The 20,860-nt window shown below is 50.0% G+C and overlaps 1 protein-coding gene and 1 long non-coding RNA gene across 2 annotated transcripts; one reads left to right on the top strand and one right to left on the bottom strand.

The window, feature by feature from the left end:
• Positions 1–6,691: 6,691 nt before the first annotated feature.
• Positions 6,692–8,758, bottom strand: POU3F1 (POU class 3 homeobox 1). Its single transcript, XM_039329159.1, has one exon. It carries the CDS (start codon positions 8,304–8,306, stop codon positions 7,170–7,172), a length of 1,137 nt encoding a protein of 378 aa, XP_039185093.1. The 5' UTR covers positions 8,307–8,758; the 3' UTR covers positions 6,692–7,169.
• Positions 8,759–15,353: 6,595 nt separating this feature from the next.
• Positions 15,354–20,808, top strand: LOC120301654. The gene is made up of 3 exons (XR_005554972.1): positions 15,354–17,713; positions 18,925–19,133; positions 19,251–20,808. It is a non-coding gene; the product is annotated as an uncharacterized LOC120301654 (long non-coding RNA).
• Positions 20,809–20,860: the final 52 nt, after the last annotated feature.

The raw sequence follows: 20,860 nt of genomic DNA, 5'->3' as shown, positions 1-20,860 counted from the left end.
GGTAAATACGGGTACTGGATGGTATGTGAGAGTATCCCTAGATACCTGATGGCTGCATCTAGGTGCAGTTCAAGGGGGTACTTTTATCTTTAAAGCTCTTCATGGCTGTGGACTTGGGTCTCTTCAGGACCAACGTCTTCCAGTGGTCCCATGAGATCTAAGAGGATGAACTCCAATATCTCAGGGGCTGCCCCGAAGAAGAGGGAGTCAAGCTATTCTCCAAGGCGCATGAAGGCAGGACAAGAAGCAATGGATGGAAACTAAGCAAGGAGAGAAGCAACCTAGAACTAAGGAGAAACTTCCTGACCGTGAGAACAATTAACCAGTGGAACAACCTGCCTCCAGAAGTTGTAAATGCTCCAACACTGGAAGTTTTTAAGAAGAGACTGGACAGTCATTTGTCTGAAATGGTATAGAGTTCCCTGCCTGAGCAGGGGGTTGGACTAGAAGACCTCCAAGGTCCCTTCCAACTCGATTGTTGTTGTTATATTTTATTCATTAAATATGAACCTCAGTCAGCTGAACATTCAAATTGGCTGGCGCTGATGGTTGACACGGGTTGCTGCCAGCATCCTAGGTGTCAACCAGGTACCTCCTTAAAATATAAGATGTTCCAAGTAGCGCAGCTGTTGTTATTATTACTGTTGTTGTTCCCAGTGGGTCCCTACCCTATTTAAAGTAGGCTTTTGAGAGTAAGCCTTCTTTCTCTTTGATTTCTTTTCATCTTTTTCTTACTTTATACTAGTTTGCATTAGTATAAAAACCTTTATCTTTAAAAAAAATCTTTAATAAACGTTAAACCGAGAGAGGGGGGCCTTCTCTGCAGCTCCCAACGTCTCTGAAACCGAGCCTCTCTCTGAGATCAGAGTCTCTTTCCGGTCCCAAAACTTTCAGAATTTGGGACCTGAAGGTTGGGAAGGCCCCTTTGTACAGGGGGGGTGTTTGTTGGTGACGTTCCTTTCCCCTTAATTCTTTTCTCTTTTGTTAGTGTGATTATTCCTCTTATTTTATTGTTGCTCTTCTCATTATCTTTTTATTTATTTTTTATTCAATTACTGCATGAGGTTTGGGAAACCTTATGCATCCGCTTCTTTATTGGAGGGACACATGAACCTCCTACATAAGAAATGAACTTGCAGGATGAGGCGTCTCGTGGCAGTTGCTCCTTGAAGTGGCAAGGTCTATCCCCAGGCAGCTTGCGCGGATCCCGCCCTCCTTTAGGGAATAAGAGGAAAACGTGGATTATTTTCCCACTTTAACATGGCTTTGATTAGTTTGCTGCTGGCAAGAAGCTAGCTGTTTCTGTGCTTGGAAGTTGGCTGAGGGCTGTGTGTTGAATTTTCACCGTCACTTTATATTTTTGTGATATTTAATTAATCATTGCTTTTCGTATTCTTGCACACCATAGGAGTTTCTTTTCATCAGGAACATTTAAATATGTATAAGCCAAATATATTGGAAGGGTCCTTGGTGCTCTCTGAGTTTGGTTATTTTCTTGCAGATATTTCGTTAGCCAAACTAGGTAACATCATTAGCGCGAGTGATATTACTAAGACTGATGATTGTGCCAAAGGTGCTTTTTCCGAAGGCAACTGGACTTTCTTTGCTTCTGAAGAGGATTCTTGGCTGAGAAGCGAAATATTTTCAAAGAAAAACAAAGTAAGTCCAATTGCCTTTGAAAAGCACTTTTTGGAACAATCACGACCTGGATTGAGAATCTCCATAGCCATTTAGCTCTGATGATGTTAGCTAGTTTGGGTAATAAAATGTCTGCAGAAAACAACCAGAGATCAGCAAGGACCCCTCAACTATATTAGGACTATGCATACAGTATTTAAATCAGGGGTAGTCAACCTTGGCTCTTTTATGACTCGTGGACTTCAACTCCCAGAATTCCTGAGCCAGCATAGGAATTCTGGGAGTTGAAGTCCACAAGTCATAAAAGAGCCAAGGTTGACTACCCGTGATTTATATGTTACTGATTAAAAAGCTCAGAGAGCACCAAGAACTCCTCATGTCAATCCTGAGCTACAAAAATATTCTTCTTTATTAGTACCAAATACATTTACTAACAAACACCACCATCTCTCGTAGACTAGAATCAACCTACATTGACTTCCACCACTGAAAATGCTGGTCTGTTATGTTCCTGTTTGCTCTGTGGTAAATATGACAGCTTAAGTCTCCTTCCCCATTTCCCTTTTGGTGCAAAGCAGGCACAGGGCCTCTGTAGACAAGGTTAAAATAAAAACATGATACATTTTAATAATGGCAGCATATGCTTTTCATTCTGGACTTTGGCAATAGAATTGTATGCCCTTCTAAACAGAAATAAGCCCCGTTGACCTCAGCGGGAGCTTCTCACAGCTAAGTCTATACAGGATTGCAGTCCAAGAATTTTTCTGCTCCTGCGTGCCTCGGAAAAATCCCATTAGAAATACATCAGTGCAAAAAGGCAGTTACCTTCTTTTTGCAATATGTGCTTCTTAACTAATACCAATGATTCAGGAGATGGTCTAAAACAGCCGTTCTCAACCTATGGGTCGCGACCCCATTTGGGGTCGATTGCCCATTTTTCGGGGGTCGCCAAAGGCGGCGATCCGCCATTTTTCGCGCCGCCACGCATGTGCGCCGCGCATGGGGGCGGCACCGTGCACGCGCGCTGCGCATGGGGGGCACCGCGTATGCACGCCACGCATGGCAGCGCCGTGCACGTGCGCCGTGCGTGGGGGGCCGTTGCGCATGCGTGATGCGCATGGGGGCACCGTCGCGCATCTGCGCCGCATGGGGGCCCCGCCCCCATGCGCGCAGCCCGGCGCATGCGCAGAACGTTTGTGTGACAGGGTCGCCGTCACACAAACGTTGAGAAGCACTGGTCTAAAATGATGAGGGGTCCAGTTTTGCTCAACACAAGGGCAACAGTATCTTATATGGGTAGGAGATATACACAATGCTTTCTTTGTTAAAACAAAAAAAAAAAAGGTGCCAGAACTCACACATGTCATACAACTGCCTTGCCTACCCTACAAGGTTCCATCCAAAAAAGGTGCCAGAATTCTGTTCTGGGTATTCTGTGACAAAAAAAGCCCTGGATATACACATATTAGGAAATCCTTATGTATGATATTGTGATAAAACTCTAAACCTGAAATGAAAGCTTCAGTATAATTTTAAGTGAAGATTTCAGAAAATAAAATTTATGTTTCTCCACAAGTTCCTCTAAGCCATTATTGAAATGAAAACATATTCCCTCTTTAACTGCTCCCATTGTGGTTTTATTTTAATGTTGGGCATCCAATCACATTTTATTTCAGTTAATCTATTGTATATGTATGGTTTTTAGTGGTTTTGAATCCTCTTTTTAATTACTACATTCTTATGAATATGTTAGTTCATATTTTCTAGCACATTTCATCTGTTTACAGTGATGTTTGAAAAGCAAATTGTATCATTTTAAACTTGGCCATGAGTGAAATTTTTTAAATTTTTTTCAGTATAACATCTAACCATTTTGTAAATATCAGTTACGGTTAGAGGGTAGAAAAATGTCTTTAATAATAGTGATTAAATGAAATCGGTTTTCTTTCAATCTTCAAACTAGTCAAGGAGCGATCCAATGTAGAAATAAAGAGAAATTTCCTGGCTATGGGAATAGCCAATCAGTGGAACAGCTTGCCTATTGGACAGCCATTGGTCCAGAATGGCATAGGTTCTCCTGCTTGTGTAAGGGGTTGGACTAGAAGACCTCCAAGGTCCCATCCAACTCTCTTATTATATTCTATTCTTGAGCCAACACAGTTTAAAAATAAAAAAACGCAACATGGAAAGGAGGTCTTGTGTAAGTGGTATAAGCTGGGGGCTGGGCAAGGGGATAAGAGGTGGACCTTGGCACAGACCTGCCCGTAACTGACACAGTGGCAGCCACAAAGCTGAGGTGTGCCAGGAGACCCCATCCCCTTCAAGCAAACCAAGTTAATCAGTTTATACTTTTTCTCCAAAAAAGGCAAATCTCTCTCTACACCACACACACACACACACACACCGGCTTATGCCCATTATCCCTCAGACTGGTGTCCACATGCCATTGGCACAATGGGCGTGCCTTGCCCTGGGCATCCCCTTGAGGTGTTGAGGTGCCTAGAGAGTCACAGGGACACAATTGGAAAGAAGGCATTTTGAAGGGCTGAGTCGTATCCTGTTGTGTATTGGTAATTCAGCTTTAGAGATGCCATGCAGTATGGAGCCATGTAGTGTGTGTGTGTGAGAGAGAGAGAGAGAGAGAGAGAGAGAGAGAATGAGAATGGGGGGCAGATGCATTAGCACAATGCATTTCTCTGGAATAATTTTGATGCCTAGCAGATGCCGAAGAAACAAAGCAACAGCCCTGTGAATGCAAGGGAGCTGTTTCCCTGAACTTGATGACTTGGTCTAATTACTGGTGGATTTATGTAGTATACCAAAAAGCAGAACTAACTGGGTTTTCCTCATGATAAATGTATTGCTTCTTTCCCCCAAGAGTAGGCTCAAAAGAAGCAGTTTCTTCCCCAATTAAGAGCTGATATGATCTCTTTCCCCCCCTCCCACGAAAGAAAGAACCTCTTTGGCTTACCCGCATTAACTTCCTTAAGAGACAGAATCTGTCGTGCAGAAAACAACCATTGCACCGTTGAGCATTCTTCCATTTTGCACCTGGGGCAAAGGAGAGGCTCCTCTCTATTTTGTGTACAAACCCCAAATAGATTAACATCTGGATTCCAATTTCCGCCTGGGAAAGATGTTGAATCCATCCCTTTCCTACCTTCCAGGGCAGCCAAGAGGTATGGGTGGGGGAAGGGGGTAGTGGTGCAGCCTGGCTGCTTTTGGAGAGAGTGGGTGCTCTCCTGGGGGGCGGGGGAAGAGCTTCTCTCGAGAGAATGGAGGACATGTGTACCCCTGAAGGGAAGGCTCTTCTGCAAGCAAACACCAAACTCAAGAGAGCACCGAGGACTCCACAGGATCTTTCTACCAGGATTAAAGATTGCTTTTGCTCCTCAGCAGTCAGACAAGGGCCGGTTCCATCCTGCCTTTTTTCCTCCAATCCTTCACGTGCAGGAAGCAAAGCGAGTGGAGCTCTTTCTAACCAGATGCATTTCTGAAAAACGCAACTGAAAATCTCCAAATCTTTGTAGTTCCCCTTTGCTGCTCTCTTCATGCTCTGCTGGGGGGGGGGGGATACTGCCCTCCAGTGAGAAGGTTCCCTTCCTCCTCCAGCCAGGGCAAACTGACATCTAGGTGCTCTTTGCTCTTTAGCAGAGAAGAGCTGAGCTGAGCCCCTTTTCTTGGGCTGATTGCTTAAGCTCTCCATCCTCCAGCCTGGTGAGTTGGCTTTCTGGGACACGAAGGAGAAGGCATCTCCTGGCAGCTTGGCTGGCCCTTCTGTGCTAGCAGAGCAAAAGCCTGCCAACTGGCAGCTTGTGGCCCAATAGAGACCCCCGGAGGCTCTGGAAATGGGGGAATCCCCAATGTCAGGAGGAGGGAGGGAAGTGGAGCCAAAAGACAGACTTGAAGCTGTGCCACTTATGCACAGAACAGGTTGCGATGTGAACGGCAACAAAACTGTTCTAAAAGTGGATGCTTGCCAGGCAAGAGGCGGCGGTGGCAGGAAACCATTTACTCCGATTCTCCGCACGACAGCCCCAATAATGATGGAAGATGGTGAAGTTCATCTAAGACACTCACCCTATTTCCAAAGGATGCTCCTTCCTCCCCATCTCACTTCGGAGAAATTCTTCCAAAGGCTGCTTGGCTTGCAGCAAGAACCTGGCGGAGCAGCGTGGTCAGTCTGGCCGGAGACTCTTCTCCCGGACAGCCCAGTTCAGGAAGTCAAAGGAATAAACCAGAAAGCATCTGAGGCACCCAGCAGCCTTTAAGGTAGTAATAAAGGTATTGGGAGCACTTTGGGTCTTCCTCTTGTCATCAGTGTTGATTTCAAGCACTTCAGTGGATTAAATAAAAAAAAAGAATGAAAGCAGGGAGTAAAATTGAGATGGCCACCCTTCGAAAATTACTACTTAGATATCATTTTTTAATGATTTTTAAAAAAAATTATAATAAAAAAGAAAAAGCTGTTTTGGCACCCTAAAGTCTAACCCATTTGTCATGGCCTATCCTGAACGCTCGCCTTGAAAGCCCGCCGGGTGGAAACGCAGCTCCCCTGTCAGGAAAAAGGCTAGTGTTCTCCCTATTATTTTCCCCTTGGAGGCCAGCGAAGACCGATCTGGGAAGCAGAGCCCTGGACGGCGGCCCTCCAGCAGAATATCCCGGCGCCAACTTGCCACTATTACCCGCACCTCCCTTTCCCGGCCAGCACCGGCCCCGCTTGAGCGGCAGGGGAAGAAAGGCCCGAGTTGAGAGGACGGGGCCAGCCCAGCGTCGCTCGCCTCTCTGCGCTCCCGGGCGGGGAGCTTGGAGCGCAAGCGGGAGAAGGGCGACACTCCCGGCTTGGGCGGCGGGGAGCTCCGGAGCGAATCGAGAGCGCGGCCTAAGGCCAGGCTTTACGCGGCCGCCTGGCGACTGCGGCGGGAAGGAAAGAAAGCCTGGCAGGCGAAGTGGGGCTTCGCCACGGCCCTCCCCGGGACCCAAGGTGGACCTGCCCTGCGCCCTCCCCGCCTTTCTCGCCCGGTGTTTAAAAACAAAGACAGAGGCGGGTTCCGGATAAATGTTTTATGCGAGTAATAAAATAATTGATTGTAACATAAATAAGGGAGAAGACAACGGCTTCAACCGCTCGCTGGGCGCGGAGCCCCTCCGAGGCCGCTGGCCACGAGCCCCCTTCGGAAAGAGCTCGGCTGAGGGGGGAGGGCTGGGCCGTCGGGCCTAGAAGCGCCGCCTCGAGTCCCCCGGGCGAGGGAGACGGGCGCAGCCCGGACACGTCCTCAAGGAAGCGGGGCCCCTCCGCGCTTCTCTCGGCCGGCGCTTTTCCGAGGGGGGTCAATAAATATCGAGTTTAAATTAGAGCCGAGTGGCGGCGGGAAGGCCCAGGGCGCTCCCCCGGGCGGGGGCCGAAGGCGGCTCTCCTAGCTTCGAGGCTTCCCGCCGTCCCCGAGGCCCAAGACGTCGCCCGCGCAAGAGTCCTGCCGCCGGTCCCAGCCAGACCAGCCGGCTGCGCAGCCGCCGGCGCCGCTATCCAGTCATGGCACCGGGCTCCGGAGCGTGTGGTGCAGCGGCGGGGAGGCCTCGCCCTGCGAGTAAGCGTCCTCCATGGCGGGCGCGTGCGGGCCCCCGGCCGGCGTCATGCGCTTCTCCTTCTGCCGCCGGTTGCAGAACCACACGCGCACCACCTCCTTCTCCAGCTGCAGCGAGTCCGCCAGCGAGGTGATCTCGTGGGCCGACGGCTTGGGGCAGCGGAGGAAGTGGCTCTCCAGCGCGCCTTTCACGCCGACCTCGATGGAGGTGCGCTTCTTGCGCTTGCGGCCCTGCGCCGCGATCTTGTCCAGGCTGGCCGGGCTGCCGCTGCCCGCGTCGGTTTCCTCCAGCCACTTGTTGAGCAGCGGCTTCAGCTTGCACATGTTCTTGAAGCTCAGCTGCAGCGCCTCGAAGCGGCAGATGGTGGTCTGCGAGAAGACGTTGCCGTACAGGGTGCCCAGCGCCAGCCCCACGTCCGCCTGCGTGAAGCCCAGCTTGATCCGGCGTTGCTTGAACTGCTTGGCGAACTGCTCCAGGTCGTCGGAGCTGGGCGCGTCCTCGTCGGAGGGCGGCTCGGGCCCCGCGTGGCCCAGCGGCGTCGGGGAGCCATCCAGGTGGGCCTCGGACACCTCGTCGTGGCCGTGCGGCAGGTGGAGAGCGGGCGCCTGCGGTCCCAGCATCCCGTTGAGCCCCGGGTACGCCGCCTGAGAGTAGAGCAGAGGCTGCGGACCGCCGGCCGTCGGGGACATGGCGGCGGGGCAGCCGCCCAGGTGGTGCGTGGGGCCGCCCTGGCCCCAGTGACCCCCGCCGCCTCCCGCCGCCTGCTGGTGCACCAGGTGGGAGCGCGAGTGGAAGCCGCCTCCGCTGCCGTCCAAGTCTCCGCGCGGCCCGCCGCTGGCCTTGGCGTGGTCCAGATGGGTCCCGCCGCCGCCCCAGTCGCCCGTGGCGCCCTGGAGCCACTGGTGGTGCGGGAGGGTCCCCATGGGGTGGCCCGGGGTGGCCGCCAGCCCCTGGAGGTACTCGTGGTGCATCATCTTCTGGACCTCGCGATAGGTGGGGCCCTGGTGCAGCCGCTCGGCCTCCGGCGCGGACATGGGCAGCAGCGAGGCGCCGCGCGGCAAGTATTGAGCCGTGGTGGCCATGGCCGCTCGGGTCGCGCACGGGAGGTGGCTGGGCCGCGCTCCGCTCTGCGGCTCTCACTGGGACACCCCGGGCGGCGGGGCGCGCTTTAGAGCCCCGGTTCGGCCCTGCGCGCAGCCACGCCCCCCCCGCGCGCCCTATTGGTTCCGTCGCCCGCGAGTGGCAGGCAGTCCCGCACCTCCATAGGGCGCCCCGGCGAGGGACCCGCCCCCGCCCCGTCTAGAGACGCCGGCCCGGGATTTGCGCGGGGAGGGGGATTCCTGATTGGAGCGGGAGGCGCGTCTGTCGCGGGGCTCCGGCGCTCGGCGCGTGGGCGGAAGGGAAGAAGCGCGCCCGCAGCTGCCGGAGGAGACGGGAGGGTGCAAGCCGGTCTTCTGCCGGCGCCGGGCCCTCCGTGGCCCCCTTCGGCGTGCCCGCTGGCGTCTTCGCGGGAAGCGGGAGCCCAGCGGCGTCGATCCAGGTGAGTCCACGGGCGGCGAGCCGACTTCCCTCGGAATGACGCCCGCTCATTTCTCCGGGGTTCAGGAGGAGCCGCGCCCCGAACTGTTTCGGGGGGGGCATTGAAGTTCCGCGCCCCACGAGGTTCTCCTTTTCCCGAGGGGTGGATCGCGCGCTCGGCCCGCTCCGGAGCCAAATGGCGGGAGCTCCAAGCCGCCCTGGGGGCTCGTCTCGCAGCGCGGAGTAGATTTACAGGGGTTCTCAACCTTGGCAACTTTAAGACTTGTGGACTTCAACTCCCAGAATTCCTCAGCCAGCTTTGCTGGCTGAGGAATTCTGGGAGTTGAAGTCCACAAGTCTTAAAGTTGCCAAGGTTGAGAACCCCTGGAGTAGAACCTCGTGGCGCCGCCGCCGCCGGCTCGGCTTCCCCGCGCGCCCATTTTCCAGCCTGGCCCTTTTGACGCCTTCCCGGCCGCTGCAGCCTGGTGGCTAAAGCCAAGGGAGCCCGAGCATCGCGGGACGCCGGGCGCTTCCTTCTGGTCACTGGTTCCGTCCCCGGCCCGGACTCCTCTTCCGCTTCTGGCCGGCGCATGGCGTCTGCCCCTATCCAGACGACCGCGCTCCCTCCTCGGCTTTTCCCATTCCGCCGTCCGGGGAGCGAGGAGGGGCTTCCGAACGGGTCTTCGAGGCTGCTCGGCTTCTCCCTCGGGAAGGCTCTCCCGGCAGGGCTGGCGGGCTGGAGGTCCAAGCGTCCGGCCGAATTTCCGGACAGTGACCGCCACCAACGGAGCGGCTGGCCTCCAGGGATTGTGGGCGCTCCATCCCTGGAGGTTTTCAAGGAGAGACTGGGCAGCCCTTTGTCCGGGGGGGGGGTCTGGGGTCTCCTGCTCCAGCAGGGGGCTGGACTAGAAGACCTCCAAGGTCCCTCCCGACCCTGTTACTCTAGGTTCTGCCAGCGTCCTGCCAAGAATTCGCGGGGGCGCGCAGACCCTTCCCACATTGCGAGTTCCACGACCTCCACCTTTGTCCCCAAGGGGGAGCAGGTGCGGTTCACCCCTTTAGGGGCAGAGAAGGACAATCTTTGGGACAACCCTCAGCGCCCTTCGGGAAGAGTCCGAGCGGCCTCTCGGAGTAGCGGCCGTTGCTCGACGCCGCCGCCCCCGTAGACCCCGCTGGCGGCGCGTAAAGGGCTCCCGGGCCGGCGAGAAAAGGCACCTGCCGGCCTTTGGGCGACCTCCACCTTAAGGGCCTCTTTGGGCCCCAGGCGCCTCTTTTTCTGCCTTCAACCCAACTGGATGACCCCCGAGGGGCGGGGGAGCTGGGCGACCCTCCGGTACCGGGCCGGTTCCCCCGTTCCCGCCCCTCCACGGCCCCGGCGGCGCTCGGCTGCTCTCCACCGGCGTTTCCGCCCCTCTGACGAGCACGAAGGCCTCCCGCCGCTCCCGGGCCTGGCTTAACGGGGGAAACCTTCCGAGGTCCACCTGGAGCGGGCTGCTGCGCCCCCGCCGGCCGAGTCTCCCGGAACCCGCGAACCTTTGGCCTCCCTGCTCGGGGAAAGGGCCGCTTCGCGTTGTCCGGAGTTGCTGCCGCCAAGGGAGTCTGTGCCGGTCCGCCCTCCTGCCCGCCGGGCGCCGGCTCCGCGCAGAGGCTCCCAGCCACCCCCCTCCGAAGCCTGGACGACCCACTGCGGGCGATGGGCGCGACGGCTACTCGGTCAAGGGCTAAAGCAGGGGTTCTCAACCTTGGCAACTTTAAGACTTGTGGACTTCAACTCCCAGAATTCCTCAGCCAGCAAAGCTGGCTGAGGAATTCTGGGAGTTGAAGTCCACAAGTCTTAACGTTGCCAAGGTTGAGAACCCCTGGGCTAAAGCCTGCTCACTCTCCGGGAAAGGCGTTAGGCGTGCCCGGTTTGGGTCTCATCCTGACGGTCTCCGACGGAAGGGACGGAGGTTTTCAGCGCCGCTCCCCCCTCCCCCGCTTGTTGTTGACCCAGCCTGCTGCTCGATCGGTAAGTTTGAGACCTTCCTCGTCTCAAGCCTAAGATTTAAAGATGATATTTTGTCCACTGATCTATTGGTCGCAATTCCTTCTGAACTATCATCGTTCCTTACAATGGTTGGCACGCAAAAAAAGCAAGAAGCAAGTTGTGACCGTGGTAGACACAGCTGGGCACTTGAAACGTGTATGTGTGTGTGAGTGGGGGGGGGGGCAACATTAGGGATGAAGAGCTCCATAGCAGGGAAAGGAGCACCCCCTTCCCCAGCCCCTCTTCTGTCCTTGCAGTCTTCTTCAGCATCCCCAACCTCACGTTAACACCCTCCTGTTCCCGATTATCTCCAGTGCACGAATGTAACATCCCCACAAGACGCTTCTTGGAACGGGAAGAAAAGTTGCATTTTAAAGTTTAGTTCTCAGGGAGTCCACAAAACTTTCCCTGCTGGGGCCCCCTTTGTGGGTGCCATGTCTGCTTCCCAGTGACAACGGAAGGGAGAGGCAGCCCCTCCAGAATGGAGCCTCACCGGCCACTGGACTGTCTGGCAGGGGCACCATTCAGCCCACCTACCCCCCAATTCCTTGGAAGAGATGCAATTACACCCGCCAGAAGGGCTGGCATTGGGGCAGCCCATTTCATGCCCACTGTTTTGTGCTGGCCTACGGGGAAAGACTCACCCCAAGGATTGTCCCCGCAAGTCAGTCTTTGCATGCAGCAACACCTAGTAAATAATGAATTTGTCAATGAATTTTAATAAGGATAAAAGTAACGTCCAGGAAATTCTCTCTCTCTCTCTCTCCCTCTCTCTCTCTCTCCCTCTCCCCCTCTCCCCCTCTCTCCCTCCCCCCTCTCTCCCCCCTCTCTCTCCCCCTCTCTCCCTCCATCCCTCTCTCCCTCTCTCTCTCTCTCTCTCTCTCTCTCCCCCTCTCTCTCTCCCTCCATCTCTCTCTCTCTCTTTCTCTCTCCCTCTCCTCTCTCTCTCTCTGTGTAATGGGGCGAACCCTACTAGGCAGCACAACACAGTCCCTCTGCACAGCTTGGCAGTCCTGGACTTGCAGCTTGATGAGCATATGGAAGCTGTGGCAGGAGGATTTTGTACAGGTTCCTCTTGTGCACCATTCACATCCATTCCTTGACTTGAGGCAATTGCATCCTAGTCATCTCCTGGCTGGACTACTGCAATGGGAGATATCTGGGGCTGTCCTTGGAGATCAACCAGAAATGACAGCTGATCCAAAATAAAACATCTCAGCACTACTCATTGTGCCCATGTCATCACTGCAGGTTGCATTGGCTGTCAATTGCCGTCGGGGTACAGTTCAAAGTGTTGCTTGTCACCCATAAAGTCTTCGATTGCATAGGAGCTGATTATCTGCTTGGCCAAACTGTCTCCAGTTATTTTGGCCTGCCTGGTACACACGGGCAGAGTGGCTATGACCTTGGTGCCCTCAGTTAAACTTGTCATCTTGTGCCTTCTCTGTGCCTGCTTTCTTAGGGTCTATTCCCTGTCATGGAATTAGTGGAACCCCTCTTTTGACTGATGCCTTAATTCTATATTTGATATGTGCTAAGACATCCAGAACCATTGGGCACAGGCGACTGTAATAAAGCTAGATAGGAAGGACTTGATAGGTAGCTACAAATGCCAAATCCAGTCTAAACATCTGTCTGACTGAACCATAATAACTGAATAAACTGATAACGTTTTGGTACATACACACCAGAATTAACTGTGGTTGAACAAAAGAAAATGTGGATAATTAATGTGGCAGTGCCAGGGGATAGTAGAATAGAAGACAGAGAACTGGAGAAAGTCATAAACTATCAAGATCTGAAAATCGAAGTTGTAAGTTTATGGCATAAACTGACTGGTGGTCCCAGTGGTTATCACCATTCTGGGTGCCAAACTAAAAAAATCTTGGATGGTGCTTAGAAAATCTGCACTCTGACAAAATGTTGATGTGTCAATTGCAAAAGACCATACTGCTTGGGGGACATTTTTGTGACTATGCTGATACATTAGAACATCCTAGATTCTTGGGAAGAACTTGATATGTATGAAGGCCAACAGCAGCTAAAGAACCCACAGCTCTGACTGCATATTGTTGTGAACAACCACTGGAACCATTGGCATTGACAAGTTCCCATCAGTCAATTGCAAAAGGCAGCTTTATTTGGAACAGCTTACATTTTGCAATGGTACCTTTCACACTTTCAAGCAACATCTGTCTATACCAGGTCCTTGGGAAGGATGTGATCAGTGTATAAAAATTTCAAATCTGGTCTAAACATCTGGGTGACCGAGTGACAAACTCTAATAATAATTCTCCTTGTGTTTTCTGCTTTTAATTGCATTGTGCCTGCTTATAGAGACTGGTGGGAAAAAAACAACCAGCTTGATCATTATGCCTTGTCCTGACTTTTCCTCTCCTCCGTGTTTTGCAGATAGCCTGTATTGCAGTCTGCAGAAGAAAGGAGACACAGCTATCCTCATTTTGGCAGGGGCTAAAACTGGGGATCACACCATCCTGGTGATGTCGTAAGTACTTGGTGAGATCCTTGAAAGGGAGGGACCATCTAACAGATGTTGTAGTCGGTCCACCAAACATCCCCACTGAAGAAAAAAAAAGAGTGTGCACAGTGTGGAACATTCCAAATGGCTTCTTTGTGGCTTTGAGAGTTTGTTTTCAGTGTAAAGAAGCAAGTTTTAAGCCCTCCCAACAACTTCAGTCTGGGCACATAAAAAGCAGAATTTACTGTGAGATTTGGAATTTCAGTTTAAACTTTGGAAGATAGATTCAAGATGCAGAAGGATCTTGACAGACTGGAGCATTGGGCCCTATCCAACAAAATGCAAAAGTAGTTTTACACTTAGGCAAGCAAAACCCAATACACAGGTATGGAATAGGTGATACCTGGCTCAACAGTAGTATTATCGTGAGAAGGATCTAGGTGTCTTAGAGGATCATCACCTACGTATGAGCCAGCAATGGGTTGCAGCAGCCAAAATGGCCAATGCAGTTCTAGGCTGCATCAACAGAGGGACAGCATCAAGATCACGAGAAGTGATAGTACCACTTTATACTGCACTAGTGAGGCCAAACTTGGAGTCCTGCATCCAGTTCTGGTTCCCAAGATATATATAAAAACAAAAAATGCTGTGACTCCAGGAAATGTGCAGAGAAGAGCAACAAAGATGATAAGGGTCTGGAGGTTAAGCCATGTGATTAGTGGCTAAGTGAACTAGGTACGTCTCTAGCCTATTATAGAGAAGGATTAGGAGGGGGGAGACATGGTAACTGTCTTCCAGTACTTGAAAGGCTGTAAAGGGAAGAGGGGTTCTCCAAAGCACCTGAGGGCAGGACAAGAAGCAGTGAATGGAAGCTTGTTCAAGAGAGATGCAACGTAAAACTAAGGAGAAATTTCCTGCTGGTGAGAGAACGATTGATCAGAGGAGCAGTTTGCCCCCCCCCCCGGATTTCTGGCTGCTCCACTGCAGCAGGTGTTCGAGAAAAGATTAGGACCTTCATTTGTCTGGGACAGAATAAAGACTTCAGCTTGGGCAGGGGGGTTGAGTAGAAGACCACCAAGGTCCGCTCCAGCCCTGGGGTTTTTTAATCAGGGCAGGACCTGCAAAAGATGCCTTCTTTGAGCCTATAAGGGAAACAGGTAGATTGTCTTTCTTGCTGTTTCTCCAATGGTGTTCTTTTTTATTTCATGCTCGTTTGATTTAGAAGATGCTCAGATGGGGTGGAAAAATGGGGGAGAAATAGCAGCCCAAAGAAGCCTAAGGTCAGACCCTTCCTTCCTGCTGCAGCTCCCCTCCTCTGGGCTGGTGCTGAGTGAAGCCCACCCCCACCCCCTGCTTGTGAGGAGTGCCCTTATCACCCAAGGGGACCTCTTCTGCAGAGGCTCCAAAACAGATGCTGGAGAGGGCTGGACCGTGGCTGAAGCTGCTGCCCTAACAAAGGCTTCCTTGGGTTTCTTTGTGAACAAGGGATCTTGGCAGGCCTTTGCGCTGTCTTCTCACAGAGGTCTGAGTGCAGCAGCTGCAAATGCTGTGTTATCTGTCTTTACACATGGGATTCCCAAACAAGCCAGGTTATCTGTTAACATGATGTCCTAGTTCAGGGGTAGGCAACCTTGGCTCTTTTATGACTCGTGGACTTCAACTCCCAGAATTCCTGAGCCAGCTATGCTGGCTCAGGAATTCTGGGAGTTGAAGTCCACGAGTCATAAAAGAGCCAAGGTTGCCTACCCCTGAACTAGTTCATAGAATATGCTAGTCCAGTGATGGCGAACCTTTTAGAGACCGAGTGCCCAAACTGCAACCCAAAACCCACTTATGCATCATCGGGTGCCAAGTGGATGTGGTCCCTTGGCTGAGTGTGGCCCATTGGGTGGGCGTGGCTGCAGTGGTAACGGCAGACTGGGTGAGACTAAAAAGTTCAATCAATCAATTTCAACTTTGCAAGGTCTTTTTTTCCCCCGCGAGAAGTTGAAATTGACTGATTGATTGAACCTTTTTTTTTTTGTACATGGCAGCAGAGGCCTAAAGCGAAAAGGTTTTATAAAATGCAGTGAAGGCCTAGGACTGGGGCGACAGCGCGCGTGCCCACAGAGAGGGCTCTGAGTGCCGCCTCTGGCACCCGTGCCATAGGTTCGCCACCATTGTGCCAGACATTGCCGTGTTCCCATAAGATGCTCAACCTGAAACTAACCACCCTACTTCAGCCTTCACTAACCTATTGTGCAAATTTGGCCTAGTGCTAGTTTGGGGAGGGGGAGGAGATTAGGCTACTTTCTGAAGCTGGTGTGTGTTTGTGTATGTGTGTGTGTGTGACTTCCCTGTGGCAACCTATAAAGGATTTGAAGAAGGCAGTTGAGACTGAACAAACTTTTTTTTTAACCCATCTCTCCTTGGGAGACGGATTCTGCTTGCCTGCTTGCCTTTTGGTTCCTCTTTTCATGTTTCTTGGAACTTTCTTGAAACTTTCTTGTGACTGGAACTGTGCAGTTCATTCATGGCTGTATCTGAGCCTGGAAAAGTATCTCTTCCTGGTAGATTGGACCTGAAATTACACACATGTGCCTGTGTGTACCCACTCCCCCCCCCACACTATTTCATACTACTACGATGGCAATCACGTACTCCACTAAGATCTTTTTTTCCCAAGCGAATGATACTTGCACGCTTGATTTCTGTTTCCCACTTGAAGAATTTTGCATTGATCTCTCCTAAATTTTATTCTGTTTGTCCAATTTTCTAATCAATTAAGATCATTCTGGGTTTTTTCCCTGTTAGCTAGCTTAATGTAGCAGAAGGCAGATTCCAATTGGAATTTGAATTTTTTTTAAAAAAAAAAGACAAGAGAAATATTCCTAACAGTAAGAGCAGTCTGAAGGGGGGGGAGGGATGCTTTTCGGAGCAGGGGATCTTCATGAGATGCCAGACTTTTGTTTGGGTTCCTGCCTGGAACAGAGGACTGGACCTGGGATCCCTCAACTCTAGGATTTCGCGATGACCAGTAGCCCAATCTCAGCCATGAGTTGTTCCCTTTAGAAGAAGGCCCTCATCCACTTATGTCCCAATTTAGTAGCCAGGGTTGAGCCTGCATTTCACTTTTCAGTACAGATGTAGCATAATTAAATTATCAAAGCTTCCTTGGTTGTTTGGCTTCATAAATTAACATTTTCCTACTGTATATGCTACTCTGTTTGAACTCTGAAACTAAGCGGAATTTGGCCTGGCCACTGCTTGCTCACTAGGGAATCCCAGGGTTATAGATTAGCCAGCAAATCTGAGCAAAGAATCGTTGAAATAGGGTGGGAACTTTTTCCACCCTGTAGCCTTGAACCTGTCCACGAAGCCACCAGTGCTTGAGCTTAACTTGAAGAAAACCCTCTTCAGTAAGTGGGGCGGCTATCGTTCTTTGTTGCGTTATTTCTCCCCATCCCCGTCACATCATTATTGTGCTTTGGGCACTGTGTGGGATCCAAACTAGCATGGCCTGTTCTTTTATCTTGGTTCTGTGTTAAAATATTCGTAGAAGCAGGAGATAAGAACAGGTTTGCCTGTAGATGTGTGATAGACCAGCAGTAGGAGTTCCATTGTCCTCCACTTGTGCTCTGCCGGTACTTGTTTACTTGACTAGTAAGAGACACTTCTCAGTTCTCAGCTTTTGGTCCTCCAAAGAAGCATGAACTTGACAATGCCGCTTCTGAAAGTTTCTCACCATTTGGCCTATTGCTCTGCTGCTGATGGGCCCATCCTTCACCGAAGAACTACTTTTAAAGAGTCATCACTTAAGGTGTGTTTTGCAACCTGTGACATTTTCCATCCGAGACTTGGGATCAGGTGTTTCATGATGCGGCTGGAGAAGCAGCCCAGGAGTCTCTGTCAGTGGCCAAGTCCTTATCCAGCAAGTCCACTTGGCTTTGTCTCCCAGAGTTGTGTGTTGCAAGCATCTCCTTGGCTGAGGCCCAGCACTCCCTAAACCCGTCTTGCTGGAGCCACAATCTGCTCCACAACTCGTCTTGCTCGGATTGCATTTCACCAACTCCCACTGTTGTCAACGAGGCCCTGAGGAGGATTTCTTCCAGCCCAGGCTCGCCCACAACGAGTTGCTTGGCTGCTCTTGCTGCAATTTTGTGAGAAGCAGCTCTCCTTGGTGGCGGCAGTGGCTGGCTGACAGCCAGTTCCAATCCAGTGGGCAGAGAACGAGGTTTGCATCACTCTCGTCTGGGAAAGTGAGAGGCCTGCCACCGTGCCCCACGCAGCCCCGTGCCTCTAGGGCTCAAGAGGAAGCCACATCTCTGGACCAGGCCAGAACAGGCAGCTGCCATCCTCCTTGCCTCCAGCCAGTGTTGCTTTGCTTTCTGAAGATAGAGCATTGCGGAGGTGGGGTTGAGGGAGCAACACACTTCCGCTGAAAACAACAGGAAATTAAAACAAAAACAAATGGCTGCAGAGTGCAGGTTTGAACATACGAAAAATGAAGTAATTTCTGTTCCGTAGGCATGGAGCCTTTGTCTCTTTGATGTCTGCCTTTGAGGTCCTCACAAGATGGATTTGAGAAATCGGGTTAGCCTCATGAATCTATGCAACTCCTAGAACAGCCTATTTGGGGGGTGGGGGGTGAAGGCTGCGGTTGGTCATTGAGGGGTGTGACAGACCACATGCCAGAAAATGGGGCAAGGCCAGGACAGAGGTGGGGGAGACGGTAAGGAGGCAAAAGCATGACCACAATCGTATCCACCAATTGATCGATTAGACATGGATCATGGCCTTTTTTGGGGGGGGGGGGACTTGAGGGTTATATTTAAGATTCCGGGAATGTAGGCAGATAGTGCAGCTCAAAAAATATCTAGAGTCAGCCACATCAACTGTGGTCTGGCAACAATAGTTTAGAATACAGACTTTCCTAACTCTACTTGGAAGTCTACTCCATGCATTTCATCTGGCGAGTCTTGGCACGTCCCCTTTGACTTACCATCTTAGGTGGGCCAGGAACATCCGTTTTTTTTTCTTTTATCTCGGAATGGCAAGCTACAATAATTTTTATGCTCCTCTCTGCCGTTCTGCTTCTAACAGAGGGCAGAGCATGCCATCCAGATTCACCTCTTACTGTATGGCCTGTTTACAGGCAGAAAAGCATTTGGGTTTCTCCTTACGTGCTCAATACTTATTGAGTCTTGTTTAGGATCAGTGACCAAGCTTGTTGGTTTCTGGCTGCTTCTGAAAAGAGTTTGAGAGAGGGCCATGCAGAGTGAAATAGAAAAACAAAAAAACCTAGAGTCAGAGGACAAATTGCACAATTAATCAATGGAACATCTTGCCTCAAGAAGCTGGTGCTCCATCACTGGAGGTTTTTAAGAAGAGACTGGACAGTCTTTTTTCTGAAATGGTATAGGGAAGGGGTAGGCAACCTCAGCTCTTTTATGACTCATGGACTTCAACTCCCAGAATTCCTGAGCAGATATGCTGGCTCAGGAATTCTGGGAGTTCAAGTCCAGAGTCATAAAAGAGCCAAGGTTGCCTACCCCTGGTATAGGGTCTCCTGCTTGAGCAGGGGGTTGGACTACAAGACCTCCATGGTCTCTTCCAATCTTGTCACTCAATGTTCTGTGTTCTAAGATAAGTAGGGAGAAGGAAAGAGTTAAACAATATAAAAGCTTTCCTGTTTCAGATTTCTGAAATGGTGTCAACTGACTGCAGAGCAGAAGGGAAAAAAAAGGGAATCACCCGAAAGAAACAGGATCTGAAGCGCAGAGTTTGGACAACAAGGCAGATGGTCTTTCCCAGCATCCCCTTCTCCAAATATATACTTTGCTGTTGCCCAATTAGAGGTGTGGGTGATCTCCTCTTTCTTGGCAGCCCTCTTTCAAGGCACATGTGGTAAGATGGGTGACCTACAAGTATGATAAATAAATAAATGCATCAAATTCTCTCCACAAAAATAAAGAAATCATTTTTTAATAACTTATTCTTTTTGTCTTAAATTATTTCTCATAGGATCTGGTTTCCAGTCCCCTCATCGCCTTGCTAGCCATCCTCTGAACTGGCTCCAGTTTGTCAGTGTCCTTAAAGGAGTTCAGTGCCTGGAACTGGCCACATTATTCTGGGGGAGGGGGACTCTAACCAAGATAGAGTGGGGCAATGCTGTCCGGTGATCTGAATTATGCTTCAATTAACATACCATAAGGGGGCATTTGTTTTGTCAGCAGCTGCATCACACCGTTCAATCATGTTCAAGTTCAACATTCAGATCCTTTTCGCATCTTCCACTGCCAAGCCGGTTTCCTCCCCCCCCCGCATCCTGTAATTTGCTCCCCCTGTTTTCTCCCTCTATGCAGGAATAATTTCTATTTCTCTCCTACCTTGCCAAGGCTCCATTGGTTTCCCTATGCTCATTTGATGAAAATATTTAGATAAGAATTATTAATTTAAAAATAGTAAGATTGAATTTGATATGGAGTTGTGTACAAACGATCGTGTTATTGCTAAGATGTATGAACTTTTATTGAAAATGGAAACAGGATGAACACATTATGCAGTATAAAGTGGGCAATTTTTTTGATTATAATATACAGTTTGATCAGTTGGAGAAAATGTAAAACATTTACACTGAATCATAATCTCAAAGAGAATTTTTATAAAATGATGTATCATTGATATATGACATCAGATAAACTGTGAAGAATGTATATGAAAATTTCAAATATTTGTTGGAAATGTAATCACATTGAGGGTAAGTTTTTTCATCCTTGGTGGGCAAATAAGAAAGCTAAAAATATTGGGATCAAATATGTATTCTGATTCAGAAGACTTTAAAAATGAAGGTACACTTGAAATTAGAGATTTTTTTGATTTAATGGACAAACAAATGGAAACATCTTATGCAAAGTTGCTTTTATATATGCTAACAACAGCAAGACTTTTATAGCAATAGCACTTAGACTTATATACCGCTTCACAATGCTTTACAGCCCTCTCTAAGCGGTTTACAGAGTCAGTATCTTTCCCCAACAATCTGGCTTCTCAGTTTACTGACTTCAGGAGGATGGAAGGCTGAGTCAACCTTGAGCTGGTGCGGATCGAACTGCTGAACTGCTGGCAGAGTTAGCCTGCAATGCTGCATTCTCACCACTGCACCACCACATCTCAAAGGTGGAAGGACTTACGAATACCTACAATGGAAAAGTCGATGGTGAAACTGATGGAGATGGCAAAACTGATAGCTTTGATTAAAGAAAAGAGTTTGACTAATTGTATTTTTACTTTGAAGCCATTTTTGGATTTGTTGTGAGGAACTGAAAGAAATGAAATATTGATTAATGGGATTTAATCATTAGAATTAGGTTTATAGAAATTATATAGACAAATTTTAACCTTAGAATAAGAGTTTGGGGGGAGGGGCTAAATTCATTTTGTACTAGAGAAAGTCGGAAGTCATTCTCTTGGTTTATCTTTTCTTTATCTTTTTGCATCTCTGTCTTCTTTTTTTCTTGATCTTTTTTCTTCAATTTTTTTCTTCGTTGTTTATCTATTAATCTTGTATTTTTGAAAATAAATAAAGCTATAATAATAAAAAAGAACATTGTCTGGTTTAATTCATATTTTTT

The sequence above is a fragment of the Crotalus tigris genome, unplaced genomic scaffold (assembly GCF_016545835.1).
Source record: "Crotalus tigris isolate CLP2741 ecotype Arizona unplaced genomic scaffold, ASM1654583v1 scf7180000017614.5298720, whole genome shotgun sequence".
Lineage (NCBI taxonomy): Eukaryota > Metazoa > Chordata > Lepidosauria > Squamata > Viperidae > Crotalus > Crotalus tigris.
The sequence above is the reverse complement of the archived record's forward strand: the minus strand, read 5'-3'. Positions and strand labels throughout refer to the sequence as shown.